General features: G+C 45.7%; 1 protein-coding gene and 1 long non-coding RNA gene across 4 annotated transcripts; one reads left to right on the forward strand and one right to left on the reverse strand.

Moving 5' to 3' along the window:
• Window positions 1–4,815: 4,815 nt before the first annotated feature.
• Window positions 4,816–19,212, reverse strand: Art4 (ADP-ribosyltransferase 4). 3 transcript variants are annotated; one of them, XM_087657761.1, is made up of 3 exons: window positions 17,936–19,212; window positions 15,164–15,872; window positions 4,816–9,072 (listed from the first exon to the last, which is right to left on the reverse strand). In XM_087657761.1, exons 1-3 carry the CDS (start codon window positions 18,032–18,034, stop codon window positions 9,032–9,034), a joined length of 849 nt encoding a protein of 282 aa, XP_087513887.1. In that variant the 5' UTR covers window positions 18,035–19,212; the 3' UTR covers window positions 4,816–9,031. The 3 variants fall into 3 exon arrangements, with proteins under 3 accessions (XP_087513887.1, XP_087513886.1, NP_001166980.1); XM_087657760.1 differs by having other exon boundaries at window positions 4,816–9,327; window positions 15,164–15,860; window positions 17,936–19,144; NM_001173509.1 differs by having other exon boundaries at window positions 7,935–9,327; window positions 17,936–18,269.
• LOC147995120 (uncharacterized) lies at window positions 17,033–18,984 on the forward strand. Its single transcript, XR_015687118.1, has 2 exons — window positions 17,033–17,209; window positions 17,847–18,984. It is a non-coding gene; the product is annotated as an uncharacterized LOC147995120 (long non-coding RNA).
• Window positions 19,213–24,620: the final 5,408 nt, after the last annotated feature.

Consider the following 24,620-nt stretch of genomic DNA (forward strand, 5'->3'; position numbering starts at 1 on the left):
CCTGTGTCTGCTTCAGCTAAACCTTCCTTCACGAGTCTGCCTTAGTCTTGCACCTGTGTCCACTTCAGGAAAACACTCCTTTGTGTGTTTGCTCCAGCAGAACGCCTTCCAACACCACTGACTTTCCACAGAACCCTTAAAGTTTCCATTTCATTTGTGTCAGGTTTTTCCTGGCCCTCTCTCAGCCCTATTCTCCTGCTTTAGTACAATTTCTATAATGCCCAGTGTCTTGACTATCATAAACCACTAGATATTCCTGATATGATTACCTAGGCCTAAGTAAAACAATGAGTGGATAGCAATATAGTTTTCCTGCTTACATGAATAAGACCAGAGCACACAGTTTGTTCCCATCTGTGTGCTCTAAGGTCTTAAGGTAAGGGGATATTAGTAGTTAAAAATGATAGGTACTTTTTTTTGGTCAGGGTACACAGAGGAGGCACAGCTCCACTCTCCCATTGACAGAAGTTCAAAAAGTTCCTCTGATATTTTCGGGGACCTCCCCTCAGGCCAAAGGAGGAATCATGGCTTCAATTCAGGGAACAATTTTAGGAGTAGCCAGTATAACACAGAGTTGGGGGCTTAGGAAAGATTGAAGGTTGAGACAAAAGTTCTCAGAAGGAAAGTAAGGCACACCCAGAGCATAGGCATGGGCTTCTCCAGGAAGAACCAGAGTTGACTAAAAGAGTATTTTTAATGTATACTTTCAACATGCAGGGAAGCTTCCAGGTGTGTGCATATGGTCTCCTCAGAAAGGAGTCACCCTGCAATCTGGGCTCTGAAAAGATTAAATGGACACAGAGTTACGCCCTAACCAAGGAACTGTCTGCAGTTTACACCCTAACCAGTTACACCCCAACCAAGGAACTGTCTGCAGTTTACACCCTAACCAGTTACACCCCAACCAAGGAACTGTCTGCAGTTTACACCCTAACCAGTTACACCCTAACCAAGGAACTGTCTGCAGTTTACAGCTGCTGGAAAGAGAAACTCAGTTTTCCCCAACCAAGTGATACTGAGTACATCAGTCACACTCCAGACAGGCCCCATGCCCAGGAATAGTTGGCCACACAAAACAGCCTCCATTTTTGTTTGTAAGTTTGTTTTTGTGGACTTTTCGTTTTATTATTTCTGTCTTATTGGTGCTTTGTTTGTTCTTTTTATTTGCCTAAATTGATAATTTTGAGAGGGATGGGGAGGAAGAGAGAGAGAGAGAGAGAGAGAGAGAGAGAGAGAGAGAGAGAGAGAGAGAGGAGGGAGGGAGGGAGGGAAAGAGGGAGGGAGATGGGTAGGTTCTGGGAAGAGTTTTGGGGCATGGAAAAACATGATCAAAATATATATAAAAACTTAAATAAAACATAAATTAAAAAGCCGTATCTCACTGTCTTTATAACACTTCCATGTAAGACATTGGTGGACGCAAAGCCCCAGTCCTTAAGCATTTGCCAAGGAAACCAATGACTGTTGACTTTGCCAAGTCAGGATTAGATAGGGCTGAGGATGAAGCCGAGCTGTAACACTGCCTGTCTTGTCCTGTCTAACCCCTTGGCTCATCCCCAGGACGGAGTAAAACTGGGCCTGGTGGCACACACCTGCAGGCCTGGTGCTCCTGAGGTGGAAGCAGGAGGATCAGAGGTTCAAGACCATCTTCAGCTAAGTAGGGAATTTGAGGCTGGCCTAGAGTTCAAAAACATTGTTTCAGAAATAAAACAACAGACTATTTTAAAAGGTAAATGAGTTAATTCAATCTAAATCAGCTGGAATCAGATCACCAGAGAAAGAAATCCCCAAATCCTGATTTTGTAAGCAAATTATCCAAAAAATTTTTCCACTTTTTTAAAAAAAGATTTATTTCTGCTCATTTTAAGTTATGGGCATTTTTCCTGCACCTATGTATGTGTACCACATATATGCAGGATCCCACAGAAGCCAGAGAAGAGCATTACATTCTCTGGAACTGGAAGTTTCGATATTGTGAGTGACCACGTGGATGCTGGGGATTGAATCTTGGTCCTGTGCAAGAAGAGCAAGTGATCTCGGCCATTCCCCAACCCACTCTGCTGCTTTAACTGAGAGAGTACACACACAACTTCAGGTGGGCCTATCAAAGAGAACACCGTCTATGGCAGAAATAAAATAGTAAATTGATTTAGGACAAACTTATATACATAGACAATGATGGTTTGTACATGCTTAGCCCAGGGTGTGGCACAATTAGAAGGTGTGGCCCTGTTGTCGTAGGTGTGTCACTGTGGGTGTGGGCTTTAAGACCCTCATCCTAGCTGCCTGGAAGTCAGTCTTCCACTAGCGGCCTTCAGATGAAAATATAGGACTCTCAGCTCCTCCAGCACCATGCCTGCCTGGATGCTGCCCTGCTCTCACCTTGATGATGATAGACTGAACCTCTGAATCTGTAAGTCAGCCCCAATTAAATGTTGGCCTTTATAAGAGTTGCCTTGGTCATGGTGTCTGTTCACAGTCCCAAAACTCTTAAGAGTCTTGTATCATCTCAATGACATCACGATGAGAGATACCTCACTAGATACCTTGTCTAGAAGTTTCTTTTAACAGTCCATGCAAATTTATATCTGAGCATGGGTTTTACCTGTAGAAGATACCACAGACTAACAGAGCAAGAGAAACAGAAATTACAGTGAAATATCTAAACAGGTCTTCTATGGTTTCTCAAGTGTGGGAGAATTGTGTGTGTGTGTGTGTGTGTGTGTGTGTGTGTGTGTGTGTGTGTGTACGTAGGCCAAAGGTTCATATCAGGTGTCTTCCTCTATTGCCCCTACCTTATTGTTTGAGAAAAGTTCTGTTTCTAACCCTGGAGCCCACAGATTGCCTACAACTATCTTCCAGTGAACTCTAGGCATCCAAGCGAGGGAGAACAAAGCCATCATTTGACAACTCATGTCCTTAGATGTCATGACCACATCCCAGGCACAATGATCCCTCTTGTTGGAGGAGAAAGCAGAATTGTATGAAGCCACAGAGTGCTAATGAGTCCGCTGACACAGCCCCTGGCTTTAGAGTCCACATTTCCACTATGGTCACTGAGGGATGCTAAAAACAAAAACGGAAGCCAACAAAAACAAACAAACAAAAAGAAACAACAAGAACTCCGATGTTGTTTGTGTGGACAGCACTCTTTAAGACTCACCTATGAAACTGTTTCACTCGGAAGCCTCATGGTGCATGGAGATGATATGCTTTACACTGACTTTCTCACTTTATTATGTGGCTTTATAATTTAAAAAAGTTTAAATAAAGTGTGTGTGTATATATGTATGTATGTGTGTGTTTATATGTATGTATGTGTGTGTATATATGTGTGTATGTATGTGTGTGTACATGTGCATATGAGTGTATGTATGTGTGTATGTATGTATGTGTGTGTATGTATATTGTGTATGTATGTTGTGTATGTATGTGTGTATGTATGTGTGTGTATGTGTGTGTATGTGTATGTGTGTATGTGTGTATGTGTGTATGTATGTGTGTATATGTGTGTGTATGTGTGTATATGTGTGTGTATGTGTATGTGTGTATGTGTATGCGTGTGTATGTGTGTATGTATGTGTGTATATGTGTGTGTATGTGTGTATATGTGTGTGTATGTGTGTGTATGTATGTGTGTATGTATGTGTGCGTGCATATGTGTGTATATATGTATGTGTGTGTATGTTTGTAGGTGTGTATGTATATGTGTGTATGTATGTGTGTGTATGTGTGTGTATGTGTGTGTGTAAGTGGGTACGTGACACACATGTGGAGGTCAGAAGACAACTTTCGGAAGTATCCTCCTACCATATAGGTTTTGGGGGTCAAGTTCAGGTCATCAGGCTTAGCAGGAAGTACCTCTGCCACAAAGCCCTCTTGCCAGCCCCAAGCTGTGTGGCTTTAAATCCTTCAACCATCTTACTCCTTTCTCTGCCACATCTAACCATTTCCTGCCTCTGTGAGTTCTAGGACCACCCCTGCTTTGCGGTGCCTTTCTACTTGCCTCTTTCCTACCCACGTCTCACCTAAACAAACCCTTTTCTCTGCTCAAAACTTTCATTATCCTGGGTCTAGAGGAATTTCATTTTCTTCCCATTTTCAAGCGTCTATGGCTCATACTCATTTCAGCCACAGAGCACTGCCACATGCAATGTGTGACTGACTGTTTTTCTCCCCCTTCCCTCCCACTATACATCCTACAACCTGGGTCAAATGCTGCCTCCATCCAAAGCTTCCTGGTTCCTCAGGGCATCGTTTGCTTGGATTCTCACAAACATAAGACGGGTGTTTGTAGTGGCACAAGATTTGGCTCCATCTCACTTCCTATTTTATATTTTTTCCTTTCTAAACTTGCTACGCTGTTCAAAATGCTCTTCATGAGACTTAGCCAGAGAATGAAGCCTCTGTTGAGCTTTTTTGAGACTTCCTTTGTCAATGAAATTAATAAAAATCTCTTTACTTTAGCCTCAGGTAGACTTTTCAGACAAGGGCAAAAAGCAGCCACATTTTTCGCCAAAATACCACAAAAACAATCTTTACGCCATATTCTGAAATTCTTCTCCTCAGAAACCTCTGTGGGTCAGCACAGTTCAAATTACTCCCAGTAACAAAGTCTTCCACATTCCTGCTAGGATGGCCCATTAAGCCCCATTTAAAGCATTCCACCCCTTTCCAAATCCCAAGTCCCAAAATCTGCATTCTTCCAAAGAAAAGCATGATCAGGCCTATCACTGTAGTACCCCAGTCTCTGGTACCACCTTCTGTCTTAGTTAGGGTTTTACTGCTGTGAACAGACACCATGACCAAAGCAAGTCTTATAAAAGGCAATATTTAATGAGGGCTGGCTTACAGGTTCAGAGGTTCAGTCCATTATCATCAAGTCAGGAGCGTGGCAGCATCCAGGCAGGCATGGTGCAGGAGGAGCTGAGAGTTCTACATCTCCATATGAAGGATGCTAGTGGAAGATTCACTTCCAGGAAGCTAGGGTGAGGGTCTTAAACCCACACCCTCAGTGACACAGCGACTACAACAAGGCCACTCCCTAGGCCGACCGTATACAAACCATCACAGTGTTCCTTTCTTTTGATATTCCTCTTGTGGCTTGTTTTTAAATTTCTTCTCAGAGCTTACAAATTTATGAGAGACCTATTCAAGTATATTCAACTTTTGAAAGTTAAAAAAAGAAAAGAACTACTGCTGTGTATGTGTGATTGTGAGCATGCCCTTGGTATACGTTTGGTGGTTAGAAGGTAACCTTTGGAAGCTGGTTTCCCCTCCCACCTTGTGTTTACAGCAAGGTCCTTCTTGGTGTTTCTGTTCAGCTGGCCTCCCATGGGCTTCATGGCAGGTCTTCAGTCTCTGTTTCCCATCTCACTGTGGAAGCACTAGGACTGCAGATGTGCGTGACTCTTCCCACGCGCTCCTCAGACCAAATCCGGGTCATTAAGTTGTGCAGCGAGCACCTTTGCCCTCAGAACCATCTCGCCCACCCTATTCTTACCATCTAACCCCTGATGCTTTGCATATCCCACAGATCAATAAATGTATGTATATGGCACAATAAAAGAAATATATGACAGGTGTTGGGTGCCTTCTTTTCCTGCAATGTCATTTCACTGTTACCTCTCCAGGGCTCACTGCAAAGCTGTCCCCTAGGTAGCTACCAAAGACCCTGTGCAAAGATTGACGGGAATTATTTGTGGAAATTCTTGTTCATTGTGCCGGAGAGTTTTATATTCATCTGAGGAGGAAACCTCAGCCAACCATGCCTCTGTAAGATTGTACCGTAGGCAATGCCTGCAGAGCGTTTTCTTTAAGTGATTGATGAGGGAGGACCCAGACCGAGCTACGCCATTCCTATTCTCATGGTCCTAGACTCTATAAGAGAGCAAACCAAGTAAACTCTACAGGCCAGTAAGCAGCACTCCTCCGTGGCCTCCGCATCAGCTCCTGCCTCCAGGTTCCTGCCCTGCTTGAGTTCCTGTCCTGACTTCCTTAGGTGATAGAGTGCTGTGGAAGCCAAATAAACCCTTTCCTCCCCAAGTTGCTTTGCTCACAGTGTTTTGTTGCAGCAATAGAAACCCCACCTAAGACAGCCCTGGCAGTCTGGGATTCCCCACTGTGGATAGACGGCATGTTGAAGGCTGAACATCCAATAGGTGGTTTACATCTCTAGCTGTTCATTCTGTTTCTTGGATTGTAGCACAGCCCCTCCCATACCTCTCTCTGGGGCACAAGAGTTGGTTTCCATTTCTGCTACTTTTTATCTCCTTCTCCTTCAAGGGGCAAGAGTGGCACGTGTAGGTAGTGAGAGCTCAAAAGCACAAAGCTGCCCCCCCCAGACTCCTCCCTCCATTAGCCTCAGTAGCAGGCCTTTGGAGATCAGGTCTGCTTGTACACTGTGTACTTCCGGAGGGAAAGTGTGGGAAATGTTTCCAGTTCTGAATTTTGGTAGTTTATATTCCGTATCTCCTAGTGCACAATGAAGCTGAGATATTTTGGTAGTCATTGATGATCAGCTTTTCCGTATTCTCGCCTTGGCTCTTGGCTTCCACACATAGCCTCCCCGACAACAGATACTTTTCTATACAGGCTTGAAATAAAGCTTTCCATTTAGTCAATACAGCAGCATGTAGGATGATGTCATTATGCTGGTGAAGGCAGGTACAAAATAGAATGAGGCCTGTCATTGGACAAGAAAGAAGGGTGGGCAGGCGAAAAGTTTTAGAGAGGAGGAGGAGGAGACTGGAGCAAGGAGAGAAGGAGGAGCAGCCGAGAGAACATGGAGGCAGATGTTAAAATTCCACTCTGTACATTTAAGGTTGTTATGAATATTCTTAAGGGATGGATGTGTACAGGGCTTTGTGTGTCTAGGTGGGCAATTATATCTTATCAATTGGATCAGAGGTTGTTGTGCTGTGTGTTCTTTCATGTGGTGATCTAATTGAATTTCAGAGAGTATGTGATGACTGGAGACACTGGGCCACCACGAAATTAGGTTGTGTATGTCTGGCATGGTGGCAACCTGCCTTGGGAACTAGCTAGGTAGAGAGATTGTCACCGGGCTCAGAGAGAAGCCATCGGCAGTGTGATATGGGATGGAGCAAAGCGGGTGAGAGGCTTTGCTGACTGAGATGAAGAGATCAAACAGATCTCTTGGGTCATTATGGTGTCAGACCTAGAGCAGGATAAAAGACAGCAATTTTTATAATTTTACAGCAACAGTAGCATGCCTAAATCCCATTTTTTAATAATGTTTTGGGGACATGCATGTAGGAACTTGTTTCAGGTATGGATGAAGTTTTTATTAACCAGTAGAATGCCTTGGTCATAAGACAGGGTGCCTACAAATGACCTCACTGGGTCAGCCTGTCACAGAGAGGGAGGAAAGAAAGAATGGAGAGTCAGAGGTGCCAGCTCCTGAGGCTACATAACAGGTAGTCATCTGTCCTGCATCTGGACCTCAATCATGCCACACGGCTGCATCCCAAGCCCACAGAAAGAGACGTTGGAACTGCTCTATCCCCTTATGGGTGCAAGCAATACCCTCACTCCCCCCTGTGAAGAGCCTTTCCTGGCCCCAGGTACCCCTTTCCCTCAGGAGTGTCTGTCCCACCCTGTTCTGGAATAAACAATCAGGTCTGTTGAGATAAGGCTCCAGTTTCTTTTTCTGTCTCTCTCTACTGCTTAAGCATTCCCACACTAACACATCCTCTCTCTCTCTCTCTCTGGTTCCCATGCGTGTCTTCTGTTTTGTGAGCACACTGATCCGATCTTGAAAGCTAATAAAAATCTCTGGAGAAAGGTCGTTTGCCTCTCTGCTGGCTCTTCATTGATTTGTTACTACTTGGGGTCACCGATTTCAAAAGCAAACAGTGGGAGTCTGCTCACCCGAACCTCTCCAATTGCTTAGATAGAAAACATAGCCTACATCGCACCAGCACGGACATCATTTATTAACTCATGCAACCAAGACGCTGACTGTACGGTTCCGGCACGGTTCGCACTAGAGGCTCATCGCGCACTCTGGCCTGTCTTCTCTCTGTTTCGTAGCGCTGCCTCCATTGAGTTGGTTTCTCAGGGAGGCAAATTCTTCTTTCTTGGTGGTGAGATAGCTGCCAGCAACTCTGAGTGCCCATGTGCGCTGCTTTTGTAATCACTCAAAGGAGAGATTCTGACTGCTGCACTCCTAAAATGAATTTCAGAAACATACCCTGACTCTTTGTTCAGCAGCCCTGGCACCAGCAGCAGCAGCAGCGGTCGCAGCAGCAGGACTCCATCCCCTTCATCCCTGTCATCATTGTTTTCATCAAAGCCATGAAAGCTAACATGGTTGCTCTGGATCTGTTTTGAGCCCTTGGCATTAAAAATGTGTGTATTAATGTTTTTATGTGGGCGCGTGTAAAAGCTCACATGTACATGCATGCACATATGTATGGAGGCCAGAAGTCATTGAGAGTCCTCCTCGGATTGTCATTTCGTCATGGATCTCTGGCCAAATAATGGGCAAGCAAGTGTGGCCCTTGGGGACCTTGAATGGGTAAGACAGAGGCACGGAGGGAAGGACAAATGGACAGCCAAGGATGCCGCCATGCTCAGCTTTCAGTCATCGTGTGGTAACAGCCTTTTCCAGGTCTGGCTGAGTGGCTGCAGGAGAGTGGTCCTTTGTGAGGTTCCTGTGGAGGGCAGAGCAAAGACAGGTCTGTGTAGGGCGATGCCTTCTCAGAGCAGGGATTTCTGCCCTTGTCTGTCTGCACTCCCATCTCCTCTCCCGTAAGCACTAAGGGCTCCTCTCACTGAGCACTAAGAGCTTACTGTGTTTTGAATGTCTCATGTGTTGAGTACTTTGTCTCCGGTTGGTGGCATTATTTTTCCTGGCTGTGGAATCTTTCAGGAGGTGGAGTCTGGCTGGAGGAAGTGAGTCACAAGGGGCAGCATGTCTTGAGGTTTGATATCCTGCCCCATATCTGCTTCTGTAGTTCTTGGTGCTTCTGATACCAAACCTTTCTGGCTCTGGTGTTCTGTACGTTTAGAAGTCAAGTGAAGCTCTCCTCCTGGTCTTGGTGACAGCTATTGGGTAAAGTAGCCGACATAGACACCTTTAGGTAGGGATTTCAGACTTTTCTCTCTCACTAGTCTTCTGTGGTATGGTGGGAAGTGTGAGCCTCAGACTCTGGTAGCAAAATAGGAGCGAAAAGTTTAAATAGTTCCTTTAAAAGGGAGCCGGTAGATTCCTATGCTCTCTGCTTTTGGACGAGATAAGGACACTGACCAAACAGAGGCAAAGAACAACCATTGGAGCAGGGGTGCACTTCTTGCTGGAAGCTGTGAAAAGCAAAGAAGACACAACTTAGAGAGGAGCTCGGTGACAGAGATTTTTAAACATCCATCTTTTAAGTAGTGAGTGCTGGGACATGGCCTCAACCCTCCCACGTAGGTGCCAGAAGCCAGTGGTTCTCTGTAGACCAGACTGTTTACCTAGCAAGTTTAAGGCCAGCCAGGGCTACACAGTGAGGCAGTGAATCAGAAGTATGTATGTGTTTATGTATGTATGTATGTACATATGCATGTATGTATTATCTTTGTATGTATGAATGTATATATGTATGTGTGTATGTATCAATGTATGTATGCATGCACATATGCATGTATGTATTATCTTTGTATGTATGAATGTATATATGTATGTGTGCATGTATGAATGCATGTATGAATGTATGTATGTACAAATATATGTATTTATGAATGAATGTATGTATGAATGAATGTATGTATGTATGAATGTATGTATGTATGAATGTATGTATGTATGAATGAATGTATGTATGTATGAATGTATGTATGAATGTATATATGAATGTATGTATTTATGTATGAATGAATATATGTATGTATTATGTATGAATACATATATGTATGCATGATGTATGAATGCGTGTTTGTATGAATGTATATATATGTATGAATGTATGTATGTGTGCATAAATGTATGTATGTATGTTGGAGTTGAGTCTCACTCCAGTTCTGGCTGGTCTGGAAGTTGCTATGGAGACAGGTAGCCTCTACCTCACAGAGATCCACCTACCCCTGCGTCTTGTGTATAATCCGACTGTACTTTGAAATACACAAGTACCGGTGCCCATGTAGGTGGTTGTGAGCCCCCCGTAATGTGTGCTGGGAACTGAACTGCGTTCCTCTACAGGAGCTGCAGTGGCTCTTAACTGAAGAGCTCGCTCACCAGCCCCAGCAGCAGAGAATTGTCTTTGGAAAGTAGCTCATTTCTTCCCTGACCTAATGCAACGGCCCTCCAATGGAAACCTTTGACGTCAGTTCCTTTTAAAATCCCAAAGAACTCTCTATGGGGTTGGAATGCAAATGCCCTGCCGGCTCTGTTCTTGCATTCAGTCTCCTGCGGGTGGTGCTGTACGCTAACCCTTACTGGGTGCAGCCTTGGTGGAAGAATTGCTCACTGGAGGCGGGCCCTATTTCTTGTCTGCTTCCTGTTTCCTGTAGACTCGCCTGTCAAGGGTCTTCCCCCCTGTGATGAACTGCACCACCTCAAGCATGAGCCAAAATAAACCCTTGGTCCCTCAAGGCACTGCCACGGTATGAAGATGAGGAACCAAGCAGGGTCCTCTTTGGTTTCCTGACTCAGTTATTTGCATATGATGAGAACAGAGAGAGACTTGTTCAGGCCCTGGCACCAGCGGCAGTCACAACAGCACCACTCCATCCCCTTCATCCCTGTCACCATCATCCTTCTATCACTGCATGAAAGCTAACATGGTTATTCTCCATTTGTTTGAGCCCTTGGCATTAAAAATGTATTAACATTTCTATGTGGGTGCATGTAAAAGTGCACATGTACATGCATGCACATATGTGTGGAGGCCAGAGGTCACTGAGTGTCTTCCTCTATCATACTCCACATTATTATTATTATTATTATTATTATTTATTTATTTATTTATTTATTTATTTATTTATTTATTTATTTGAGACAGTATCTCCCTGACCCTGGAGTTAACTGGTTGGCTATCATGGCTGTCTGTTCACCCTGGGTTCCACCTGTCACTTCCTGTCCCCGTTCAGTGCTATGTTTATACATGTGTGTAACCACACCTGATTTTTTTGTATGTGTGTGTGTGTCTCAACTTGACACAACTAAACTCATCAGAGAGGAAGAAGCCTCAGTTGAGGAAATGCCTCCACGAGATCCAGCAGGTAAGGCATTTTCTCCATTAGTGATCAGTGTGGGAAGGTCCAGCCTGTGGTGGGATCATCCTTGGCCCAGTGGTCCTGAGTTCGGTAAGAAAGCAAGCTGAGCAAGCCTTGGGGAGCAAAGTTAGTCAGCAGCACCCCTCCATGGCCTTTCATCAGCTCCTGCCTCTAAGACCCTGCCCTGTGTGAGTTCCTGTTCTGTTTGACTCCATTTATTTGTTTGTTTGTTTGTTTGTTTGTTTGTTTTTCCGGAGCTGAGGACCGAGCCCAGGGCCTTGCACTTGCTAGGCAAGTGCTGTACCACCGAGCTAAACCCCCAACCCGTGACTCCCTTTAATAACGAACAGCGAGATGGAGGCGTAAGCTGATTAAACCCCTTTCTCCCCAGCTGACTTACTGTCTGTTCTTGGTGTTTTGTAGAAGCAGTAGGAACCTGGACTACAACAACCTGGCTGCTGGCCATCCCCACTCGGGTGCTCTAGCTTGTGTAGCCCGGGATTTACTGGCTCAGTCACCCAGCCTCCCACAACATCTGTTAGCTTACTCAGTCCTCACAACAAACTTACAGGGTACTTATTTTCCTTGTCTTCATTTTGTAATTGATAAAATTGTAGCTGAGAGCTGTGACTGTCACAGGTGTGGTGAAGACAGAGGTCTGTGAATGCCACAGGTGTAGTGCATGCAGTGGACAGGGATGTCACAGGTGTAGTGCAGGCAGACGGATGTCAATGTCACAGGTGTGGAGCAGGTGGCAGGCAGAAGGATGTCACTGACACGGGTGTGGTGCAGGCAGAGGGATATCAATGTCACAGGTGTGGTGCAGGCAGAGGGATGTCAATGTCACAGGTGTGGTGCAGGCAGAGGGATGTCAATGTCACAGGTGTGGTGCAGGCAGAGGGATGTCAATGTCACAGGTGTGGTGCAGGCAGAGGGATGTCAATGTCACAGGTGTGGTGCAGGCAGAGGGATGTCAATGTCACAGGTGTGGTACAGGCAGAGGGATGTCAATGTCACAGGTGTGGTGCAGGTGGCAGGCAGAGGGATGTCACTGTCACAGGTGTGGTGCAGGTGTCAGGAAGAGGGATGTCAATGTCACAGGTGTGGTGCAGGTGGCAGGCAGAGGGATGTCACTGTCACAGGTGTGGTGCAGGTGTCAGGAAGAGGGATGTCACTGTCACAGGTGTGGTGCAGGTGTCAGGAAGAGGGATATCACTGTCACAGGTGTGGTGCAGGTGTCAGGAAGAGGGATGTCAATGTCACAGGTGTGGTGCAGGCAGAGGGATGTCAATGTCACAGGTGTAGTGAAGACAGAGGTCTGTGAATGCCACAGGTGTAGTACATGCAGTGGACAGGGATGTCACAGGTGTGTGCGGGCAGACGGATGTCAATGTCACAGGTGTGGTGCAGGCAGAGGGATGTCACTGTCACAGGTGTGTGCGGGCAGGGGCAATGTCCTTTAGGCTGATTCCCCCTTGGGAGGCTCTTTCCTTAGATACTTCTATGACTAACTCTCCTCCCGCCCCCTTTACTCAGTGTTACTTTCTCTGGTGCTTTCCCAATGGCCCACCTTAACACAGCAACCATCCCACACGGCATCCCCAGCCCCTGGTCCTGCTCGGTTCTGTTCCTAGCACCTGCTACCTCTTCCTCTGCGGCTCCTTTCGTTCTCTCACTGGCTGGGCCATCTCTCCAGCCCCAATTTTTTTTTTTAAGATTTACTTATTTATTTTATATGTATGAGCACACTGTTGCTGTCACCAGAAGAGGGCATCAGATCCCATTACAGATGGTTACGAGCCACCATGTGGTTTTCTGGGAATTGAACTCAGGACCCCTGGAAGAGCAGTCAGTGCTCTTAACCACTGAGCCATCTCTCCAGCCCCCAGTTTTGTATTTTTTTAAATGCCATGCTACCAGATTAAATTAGCTTTTCCTTCCTGTTCATCTTTAGAATATTCCCTAGGAAAAAGTAGGCACTGAAAATGTAGAGCTTCTCTTTCCGTGTCTGTCTCTGACCTCTCTGTCAGTCTCACTAAAGCACATGTTTATACTATTAAGTCATTAGCCGTCCTTCATATGCAAAGGCCTTCCCAGTTTCTTGCTTCTGTTTGAGCAGGTAGTGGACACGTAGGTCCTGTCACGTCATTGCCACAGCAGACTAACCAGCTCAGGGGCTCAGGCATCCTCACAAGCTGCTGACCCTGACTCCATTCACTCACTTTTAACTCAGGTCAGATTCTATTACTGGTTCTTTCAGACTGGGACTCAGCCTAGAGTTCACTATGTACTCCAGGCTGGCCTTGGACTTGCAACAATCCTCCCACCTCAGCCTCTCTCTCCTAGTGTCAGGATTACAATCATAAGACAGAATAAACCACTCTACCCACTCCCCGAGACAGTCACTCTACTTCAGGGTCAGTGGTGCAGCACATGTTAAGAGAAGGTATTTCTTCTCACCGGAATCTTCAGTGTATGTTCAAAAGATAACTTTCTTTTTCAAGAGTAGCAACAGGCACAGAGGCTAAACCCCTCCCCCAAGGCCACAACACCATGGTTTGTCACTGGCAAAGGTCATAGGTAAAACTAAGTTGCTACAAACAGTGCCTGTGTTTTTCTAGAACGCATGCCAAGAATTTTGATGATCTGAAACATTTTTGACATAAATCCTTCTTTGTAAATCCAGTGATAAAGAGCAGTGTGTGTGTGTGTGTGTGTGTGTGTGTGTGTGTGTGTGTGTGTGTTTGGCACACATATTGTTTTGCTGAAAGAAACCACTTAAGGGAGAAAAACAAACTAACATTAGTTGGCATACTCTGAACCTTTTAAGAAACATGAAAACACGTTGCTATGGTAACCAGTATAGGTCATGTGAGGGACAACAGAATAATTAGGGAGGACAGGGCAGTGTAGAATAATTAAAATGTTTCATTTTCATATTTCCTCCTTTGAATCTCCTTTTGCTACCAGTTTGAGCTCTTGGCTTGCTTCTGAATGGTCAACTCCCTGGCACTTGGAACTTGGGTGGCAGTCAAGGCTTATTAAAAGTCTATGTTTTCCATGTAATACAGAATGTAAAATCATCAATTTTACTTTTAATGACTTTTTTCTCATCAAGTGTGCTATGAAAATTGTACATGAAGTATTTCAGAAATGTCACCACTCATAAACTAGATTGAGTCTCAATCTGAGTAGCAAGATGAAATCTTGTGTAATTTTGGTCTGTCCCTAGTGGGACGCCACATGTCCTTTCTTCCAGGGTTTCCACCTAGTATATGCTACCTGCCCAGGCCATTCCTCTCATGTCTTCTCACATTACAGCAAGGAGAGGCAGTAAGCTACAATAAGGTAGTTTGGGGTAGGGAGAGTGACCATTTAAAATACTTTGGCTTATTATAAATTCAATTTTATCATAGGTGTGTATATATAGGCAAAAACATCATATATGTAGAGTTTTGTAGTGCCTAGGTTTACAACCACCTCCTGGGTCACTGGAACGCAGCTCAATGGATAGGGACCCAATGTCCACTGCAGAGACTCTTTCTTTTAAAAGGAAGAAGAGGGTGGGACTTGAAGCAGAAAGTAAACTTAGTTGGTCAGTTTCATTGCCACTTGGGGCCAGTTTCCCTGTCTTCAACTCTCCTACTCTGAGCCCACTCAAGAAAAAAAAAAACAAATAAAAATTCCTTCTATAGGGCTGGAGAGATGGCTCAGTGGTTAAGAGCACTGACTGCTCTTCCAGAGGTCCTGAGTTCACTTCCCAGCAACCACATGGTGGCTCACAACCATCTGTAATGAGATCTGGTGCCCTCTTCTGCAGTCACATATGCAGGCAGAATGCTGTACATAAAATAATTAAATAAATCTTTAAAAAAAATCCCTTCTATAAATGAAGGTGGTTTCTGGTTCTCACACGTACAGATCCAATTCAGAGCAAGCTCACCTTTCAGCAGCTGGCAGTTGTACCTGCTCACGTTCCCAGCAGACCGCAAGTTTATCAAATCTCCTTTGAGGCTGCAGTTCTTACTCACGACTTCAAATAACTCATAGGGAGGGATCAAGACTTCCTTCCTGAGAGAGAAGTCTTGCACGGAGGCGCCCAGACAAGTGAAAATGGTAAACAGTGTTTGGTTTCCAGACACCTGTGTCTCCTCCTTCAGCAGGGAGGCAGAGAGGAACTGGCCAAATCGAACGGTAGAACCCACATTGGCTTCGATGTTCACGTCCTTCATCCTGTGGTGTACCCTGTAACACGGACTGCCGTTCTTGGTAGAGCTCTCTTTCCTCAGCAGCTGGATGGCTGAGGTGAGGTAGTAGTGCAGATACTTGAAGTGGAATGACTGTCTGTACTGCCCAGGAGACCCCGAAGCCCTGGTCATGGCCTTGGCGAAGTCAGAGCTCACGTTGAGATTCAAGGTGAAAACCAAGATGGCCACAGCGTGCACAGGAGTCATGCTCTCAGGGAGGGACGTTGCCTGGTTCAGCCAGGTTAGGTGGGCTTTTTGCCACGCCCTGGAGTAATACTTATGAGTGTCTATCTCCCTCACGAAATAGTCTCCTTGATTTAGCTCCTCCAGCACCTGTTTGCTACAGCCTCGGTACTGATCATCGAAGGAACCCGGTGTCAAGTCCACGTCGACCTTAAGAGCAGCCTGAGAGAAGAAGAAATCTTGGTTTGCATGAGTGAAATCAGATGGGAATGAGGTTGCAGATGTTTGTGCCTTACAAGTGCTGGCTGAAGTACTTCACTCGGAATGATCAAGCTGCGGCTATCATAGTGACTCCATGCTAGGCTTGGAATAATAATAATAATAATAATAATAATAATAATAATAATAATAATATGGAAAGCTCCAAGACTCATCTCCCCAGGGAGGAAGCGTTCTCTGTCATAGAACTCACGAAACTCGAAACTCCGTATCTGAGTTTGTTGACAGTAAAGCACTTACCTCATGGTTTGACTACACTTTCTACTTCCTACAGTTTCCTCCCCCTCATGGTCTCTCCTGGGTGTCAGAAAGCATAAAGAGCCGGGTGTGGTGGCTCATGCCTATAACCCTAGCACTTAGACGGCCAAAACAGGAGAATTGCTATGCGTTTGAACAAGCCTGACTACATGGTGAGTTAAAGGATGGCCTGCACTGCAGTGTGGGACCCTGTGCCAGCCCACCCACCCCACAGACTGAAAGCAACCTTATGTTCATAGATACACTTTTAACTGTATATCCTGCTGTGTGTGCGCATACACACGGAAGGCAGGGGTCAGTGACATGGTTCTTTCTCCATTGTTCTCCACTTAACTTTTAGAGACAAGGTCCTGCCCCGAGCCAGGAATTTGGCAGTTTAGCTGAGTGGTCAGCTAGTGCTCTCCGGAGCTCCAGGGATCTGCCTGTCTTATCTCTGCAACCCTTTCCCACTGCTCATGCTGGGTTTCCAGATGCGCGTTCCCTGACTCCTGGATATTATATGTACTCCGGGGACCCAAACTCAGGGCCTCACGCTTGTGCATCAAGCACTTTAACCACCAAACCATCTTTCCAGCCACCCTAAATTAAATCTTTCAACTCTATTGAAGAACAACCTTGAATGATAAGTAGCATTAGGTTTTCTAAGAGAGACTTCAGTAAATAACCTTCTTGCCGACTTCAATTCTGGGGGGTTGGGGGTGAGGAAAGGAGGAGGAAAAATACAGTAAATAAGGAAGCTGAGGTATCACCTTCTTCCTTAATTAGGCCCTGGGGGCCCGCATACCTCTGAGCCTGGTGGCAAGTTGACCTCAGAGTAAATTCCAGAGCCTGTCAGACCTGTCTCCCCAGTTGCTAGCAGTACAGGACTGAGGCCTCTCAGGTAAGGACTTGTCCTGGGGGAAAGCACTTATGCCACAGACATAAGGCTACCCAGGCTCCAGGGTGGAGAGCATCATGGAACCCCATGCTTGCAGCTATGCTTCCAATGCTCATGGAGAAAGCAGTCTTTCCAGGGGAGCAGAGTGAGTAAAAGGTGGGACCTTGCCTAGGAAAGCCCCTCTTTGGTACGGAGGGGCTTGGAAAGGGCACTCCCTTGGGAGTGGGGAAACAGTTGAGTCTTGCCTAGGGAGTGCTGAAACGAAGCTGGAGACTTGAAAAGAGGCTCACTGGCTTTCCTCAGCTCATCAGTAGTAGCATCACCCATGCTGTCCAGTTGCATACAATCTAGGTTCGATTTTAAAGACTGATTGAATGATGTTAACTAGTACATCAGATTTTAAAACAAGCTTTCATTAATCCAAGCCAAGAATCACATTCGGTCAAATATCAAAATGAACTCCAACACATGTTGCCAGATCTCAAATATTTCCTGTATTATCCATTATCTTAGCTTATTTTAATATATATATATATCTTAAATTATCTTTATATCTTTAAAATTAGAATACTCCAAACGTGTGCTCCCTGTATAAAAGTTTCAAGTCAAATAGCTTACTGCACATTATTTGTCCTGTAGAAACAGTATTTTAATACTTAAAAGAATCAGCAAAATAACTCAATGGCACATCTATCATGCCAGATTTATGACATAAATTTAAATTTTTTTATAGCAATTATTCCCATCACTCTTTACTAACATTATTTCCTCTTAATTGCCAGTGGTTACGTTCTTATCACTTAGGTGGCCACCAGGTGACTCTCCTATTGGTGCGTTGATCACGCAAGATCCACTTCTCCATAGCCCCTACCTCAGCGCTCCCCGCCGGTGTCTGCTGGACCCAGAGCAACAGCAGCAGCAGCGGCAGCAGCAGCAGAGTGAGCTGCCCTCCTGGAAACCACAGCGCCATTCTTCTGTCTGAAGTACTTGGTAGCCGTGTTCTCTTAGATCTACTGGTTAGTGGGCAGCTGTGGTGGTTTGTGTCAGCAGCCTCGTCCCTGAATACACTCTAGAATCCTCCTCCGGCTTTTCCCCTTCCGTCTGTGTCTGAGCTTCTGCTCTTGCCGAAACTATGACTTCTGTTGAATATCAACAACCCACGACAGCTTCCTCCAAGGTAGACGTCTCGCTCCTTTGAAAGGCTGAAGTCTCCGCGAAAGGGCCAGATGTGCGCGCACACAATGGTTTTTAGTTTAGAGAAGGTGAAAACCCTCCTCTGTCTAGTCCGCTTCCAGGGGAATGCCAAGGGTCTGTTCAGGGTCAGGCTGAGCAATTCAGCCTTGGCTTTCCCAGAATGGCAAGAATAGGCATGTTCCAGGAGTACGTGGGGCCAAGTCCGGTTATCTGTGGAGCCCCAGGCCTTCACTGAGCAACAGCAGTGGCATGTGCAGCGCAGCTGGGGAGATGCGATCTTAAGGTGGACCCGTGTCAGGCTCGCCTGGGGCAGCTGATAGCCCTGTCCGGGATGATTGCCCTCCGCAGGAAGCACGGGCTTTAAAAGTTGTAGGTTTTTGCTGCTTCTCCACTGTGTGTTTGAAACATCCTCATCTGGAGACGGTGGCTGTTGGATTCACAGTTTTGAATATATATTTCTTCTGGGAGCTTCAGGTTTTCTATCTATTGTATTCTGGGGTGAGTCTCCCAGGCGTGTGGAAGCGCGAACATCCACTGTTAAGCACATTTCCTGCTCAAGTCTGGATGCCCTTCCACTGCTCCCGACCTTTCAGAGTCTGCTCGCTCACAGATGTTGTTTATGTTTCCTACGTCTTATCTATCTGTGACGAGAAACCAAATTCCGTTCTTGGAAATCGTGGTCCTGCTTTCTTTTTACCCCATTAAATATTGGTCTGTCTGAAGTCTCTGAAGACCGCACAGTGTGTCTCCCTCATTAGCAGAAGCTCAGAATACAGAGAGAATCATAAAAGAAGTGTTAACTATCCAAAACCCATTGCCTGGAGAGAGCCACTATTTTGATTTACATTTTAGCTTTACACCCACCACTCACAAACACACACGCACACGCACACACACACACAGAGAGAGAGAGAGAGCAGAAGTGAAATCACAAGACTTTGTATGCAGTTTCCCATTAATACTTTATCTATTTGCTTATCACACCTGCATATATGTGTGTGTTTGTGTTTGTGTATGTATATGTGTGTCTGTGTCTCTGTGTGTGTATGTGTGTTTTGTATGGGTAGGTGTGTGTATGTATATGTATGTGTGTGTGTGTGTCTGTGTGTGTATGTGTATGTTTGTGTGTGTGTCTGTGTGTCTCTCTGTGTGTATGTGTGCGTGTATGTGTGTGTGTATGTATGTATGTGTGTGTGTCTCTCTGTGTGTGTATGTGTGTTTTGTATGTGTAGGTGTATGTATGTATATGTATGTGTGTGTGTGTCTCTGTGTGTGTATGTCTATGTTTGTGTGTGTGTCTTGTGTGTCTCTCCGTGTGTGTATGTGTTTTTATGTGTATGTATATGTGTGTGTGTCTGTGTCTCTGTGTGTCTATGGATGTGTCTCGGTGTGTCTCTCTGTGTGTATGTGTGTATATGTATATCTGTGTGTGTGTGTGTGTGTGTGTCTGTTTGTCTGTGTGTCTCTCTGTGTGTGTTTGTTCAACTTGAGTGTCTTCTTCCCTCATTCTCCACCTTAGTTTTTGACCCAGGCTTTCCCTGAACCTGGAGCTCACAGATTTGGGTAAACGGATTGAGAAGCCTCTTGTGTCTGCTTCCCCAGCAGTGGGACTGCAGACGTGCACTGTGTTTGTTCTTTTTGTTGTTGTTTATGAGTTCTTGTGAGCTGCATGGCACGTGCCTTGCCAGCAGAGCCATATTTCCAGCCCTAATGATTAATTTTTCAAGAGAGGTTTTTCGGGACAGGGTCTCATGTATCCGAGGCTGGCTTTGAACTCACTGTGGGACTGAAGCTGACGCTCAGCCTTTGATCCTCTGCCTCTATCTCCTGGGTACTGTTGTAGCAGAGAGAAGCCATCATAACCTGTTATTATGGCACTGGGGGTCAAACCGCCCAGGCCTTTATGCTAGACGAGCCCTCTACCAATGTAGCTACATCAGCAGCCAGCACCACGACATTTTTCTGTAAACCTGTCCCTCACAATTTAATAGTTATTGGTGTGTGTGTGTGTGTGTGTGTGTGTGTGTGTGTGTGTGTGTATGTGTGTGTGTATGTAGTGTAGCTTGGACTTGCCTTGAATTCTTGATCATCTGTCCTCTGTCTTGGGAGTGCACAACAGCTCCAAGCTTAAGATACATTTACCGTTTCCCACCAATGCCCCGTCCTTCACAAAGCTGACTTGTGGGCTCACGATCAGAGTGCGTAGATGGAGATATCAAAACTAGAGAGGGTTAGGCATGGGTAACATAAAGAATATGCTGTTAGGAGGTGAAATTCAGCTAATTTCCTAATTGACGTAAAATGGCTTTAAATTAAATTTTAGCCTATAATTCATTTCTCTCTCTTTTTTTCCTTCTTTTCTCCTCCCTCCCTTCCTTCCTCCCTTCCTTCCTTCTTTCCTCCCTCCTCCTCTTCCACCTCCTTCTCCTTTTCCTCTCTCTCTCTCTGACAGATTCTAACTCTGTGACCTTTGCTAGCCTGGGACTCGTTGTGTAGATCAGGCTGGCCTCAGTGTTACAGAGATGTCCTGCCTCTGCTTCCTGAGTGCCCTGATTAAAGGTGTTTGCTGCCACAGCCAGCTGCTCCGTGAGTTTCAAATTCCCTTTACACCTCATGACAGTTTGAACTGGCCATGGATGTGACTACGGCACAGACACACACACACACACACAGACACAGACACACACACACACACACACACACACACACACACACACACACACACACACTTTGTCGCAGTTCTTTCCAGTAGTTATGTCTCGTGAACCACGACACAGTATTAAAACCAGGAAACAGCCTGGTGGAATGTGTGCCCGTCTGTGGCATCTCATCACGTGTGTAGCCTTGAGGAGACTCGGCCACTATCGAGATGTAAAACTAGGGGCCGAAGAGATGGCTTAGTTGGTAAGATGGCTTGCTGCCTCACAGACGACCTGGGTTTGATTCCCAGCACCCACATGGTGGCTCAGAAAGATCTGTAACTCCAGCTACAAGGATCATATATCCTCATCCAGCCGCCACAGACAAAAGGCACACACGTGGTGCATAGACATACACGCAGGCAGAACACCCCACACACAAAATAAATAGACAAATAAAGTATAAGAAAGATGTAAAACTATATATCACTACATAGACCTAATGTGACCTTGTGACCTCTAGGAGTCACACCTTCCCTCTCCTCCCAACCACCCCTAATCTCTAGAAATAACCATCCATTTTCCCATCACCCTTACAGTTTTGTCACTTGAAGGATACTGGATAAATAAATTCTACAGGGTGTCGTTTTTTCTTTAACATTTTCCCACTTAGTGTAATGCCCTTGAGGCCGATATGCAGGACCTAGGTTTGCGGTTGTATGATACTCTTTCATTAGGTGCTCTCACTAATGGACCATGGAGTGCTGTCTCAAGAAAGCCATGCCTGCTCGTTAAGGTTCTATAATGGTCTTTATTGCCACTAACTCTCGAATGTGCTTCCAGCACAAGCCTGCATGTGTTTCCCATAGGTTTGAAGACATAATCCAGACAACTGACCGTTGAGATATGGATGTGTATTTTTAGGTTTAATGGCAACCATCAGCAATGTTTGAAAATGGCCTCTTAAGATGTTTTAGATTCTTAGGATTCCCCGTCACCAGCTGCTCCTAGGGTATGGGAGGCATGGCAGGCCCTGGAGTTAGAATCTGAGCTCTACAGCTGTGGCTCCTGACTCCCTCGGAGCACTGGCCAAGCTGGCTTTAGAATGAGCGACCTTGCTGGGCCTCACAGACTTGGGAAGGTTGTACTGCGGTCAGAGTCCTGCTCTAGTAAGAGGTTCTGCTCTGTGCCCCCTTTGTTTGGGTTTATGTTTGTTTCCTCAGCCTGCATGAGAGCCGTAAGAAGAGACATTTAGATTTTTATATCTTCTTTTTTTATTGTATGAATGGTTTGCTTTCATGTATATCTGTTTGCCACATGTGTGCCTTGACCCTACGGAGGTCAGAAGAGGGTATCACACCCTCAGGTATTCTAGGCAGCTGTGAACCTCTGTGTGGGAATTGAACTCGGGTCCTCTGCAAGAGCAGCCAGTGCTAACCACTGAACCACATCTCCATCCATCCATCCATCCACCCACCCACCCACCCACCCACCCACCCACCCACCCACCCACCTATCTATCTATCTATCTATCTATCTATCTATCTATCTATCTATCTATCTATCTATCTATCATCTATCATCACTTATGTATGTATGTATGTATGCATGCATGCATGTATCTTACATGTTTCTGGATGAGTGTATGTGCTCCATCTGTGTGTGCAAGTGTCCTTGGTGGGTGGCATGAGCTCCCCTAGAACTGGGGTTACAGGCAGCTGTGAGTCATCTGATATAGGTTCTGGGTCCTCTGCAAGAGCACTAAGTGCTTTTAACTCTGCACCACCTCTCCAATCCCGGAAGAGTCATCTTAACTTTCACTCCCTGGATGTGGCTACTGAGGTGAGGTTTTGAGAAGTTGAACGGGTTACTTTCTCTTCTCTCCTTCATACTCCACTAGCTTTTAATTACTGTGGGCAAAGTTAGTTAAAGTTCTTACTGTGAACGCCACTTCTAGACTATGACCGCCAGAGGGCAGCAGGGACTTTGATAACATTTTAATGTGACTCCCTTGTGTTGTGTGTTGGGGAGGAAAGGGAAGTGGTTTTTAGTGTGATTTTTTTCAGACCTTACATTAAGTAGTTTAGTCACTGGGATGGTGTTGCCTAGAGTTTAGGGGTGAGGGATGATTGTATAGGCTTACAGGATTCTCGGCAGTTCCTGTTGAGATCTCAGACTCTCACGCGTGTGTCAGTTTTACGAAGACGTGTTATAGCTAGAAGTCCACGCTGTTGCCAGGAAAGGAGTTTGGTAGAGGCCCTGCAATTTGATGGTCAAACCACTTTTAAGCTATCTGTACTGTAACGTCTCAGTTCATTTACTGTCAACATCGTTAGAGAAGTGAGTAGCGCTGTCAGCTACCGGGGTAACTGAGGACCCATCCATTCTCAGCCCTATCGAGAAAGCATCTTAGGCTGCATCTGACTCCTATAACAGCTGGAAAAGCTTTTGTTGAATGAATGGATGGATGAATGAATGAATGAGGGAGAAACAAGAATGTCAGTACCTAATGCTACTCATCATCCTCATTAAAAACTATAATATTTTTATTAATTCTTTGAAAATTTTATTCATTCTGATCGTATTGGTTTCCCACCCCTCCCCTAGCTCCGCTCAGGTCTTCACCCCACCTCCCCTGACCCCTCCCAACTTTGTGTCCTTTTTACAAATATCCCACCAAGTCCACGTGTGCTGCCCATAGACTCATGGGTTCAGGGCCATCCACGGGAGTGTGGTTGATCATCCAGGGGACACTCCCTTAATAAAAAAAAATAGTCTGCCTTCCCCAGAAGCCATCGGCCATCAATAGTGTCTTATTTAGGGTGGGGGCTTGTAAGGCTCTCTCCACCCCATGTTAGCATTGTCTTCAGCTTAGCCTTGTGCAGGTGACTACAGCTGCTGTGGGTTCAAGAGTGCAGAGTTGCTGTCATGTCCGGAGGACACTGTTATACCTGGCACTCCATGACACTGACCCTTTCTTCTCTTCCACACCTCTCTGTGAAGTCCCCTGAACCTTGGAAGGGCGTGTGCATGAACATGTGCGTGTGCATGTGCATGTGTGTGTGTGTATGTGTATGTGTGTGTGTCTGTGTGTATGCACATGTGTGTGCATGCATGTGTGTGCATGTGCATGCGTGTGTGTCTGTGTGTATGCACATGTGTGTGCGTGTATGTGCATGTGTGTGTCTGCACACGTGTGTGTGTGTGTGCATGTGCATATGCGCATGCGTGTGATGAAGATGTCCCATTGGTGGCTGAGTTCTCTTTGGATACTTGTCTTTCCACTTTGCCCAGCTGAGGACTTCCGTGTTCATTGCTGTCTACACAGCCTGCTCTGAAGCCTCACACGGGCCCCTGGAGGCAACTGGGACCCACTGCCCTGATGTTGGGTGTAAAGGTCTCAGAGTTTCTCTTACCATCCTATCCCTTCACCTTAGAGTCCCCTGGGATCACATCCTTCCCTAGGACGTGATTTCTAGCACCCTTAGCTTCCGTCTTCTGTTAAAAGTTGACGGTTTGGGGACTACTTGTCAGTTTTAATCTCAGGTCCCTGGCTACTCAAGCCGTGTAGGAGTTTTAAAGTTTTGCTTGTTTGTTTGTTTGTGTGGCTTGGGGTCCCCTGTGGGAACGTGTTGCTGGCCTCGTCTCCTCCAACACTTTACAAGTGATGCCCGTGTGATGAGAGCTTCAGTCTCTCCCAACCATCACCTCCGTCCATACATT

Source organism: Rattus norvegicus, chromosome 4 (assembly GCF_021556685.1).
Source record: "Rattus norvegicus strain SHRSP/BbbUtx chromosome 4, alternate assembly SHRSP_T2T, whole genome shotgun sequence".
Taxonomy (NCBI): Eukaryota; Metazoa; Chordata; class Mammalia; order Rodentia; family Muridae; genus Rattus; species Rattus norvegicus.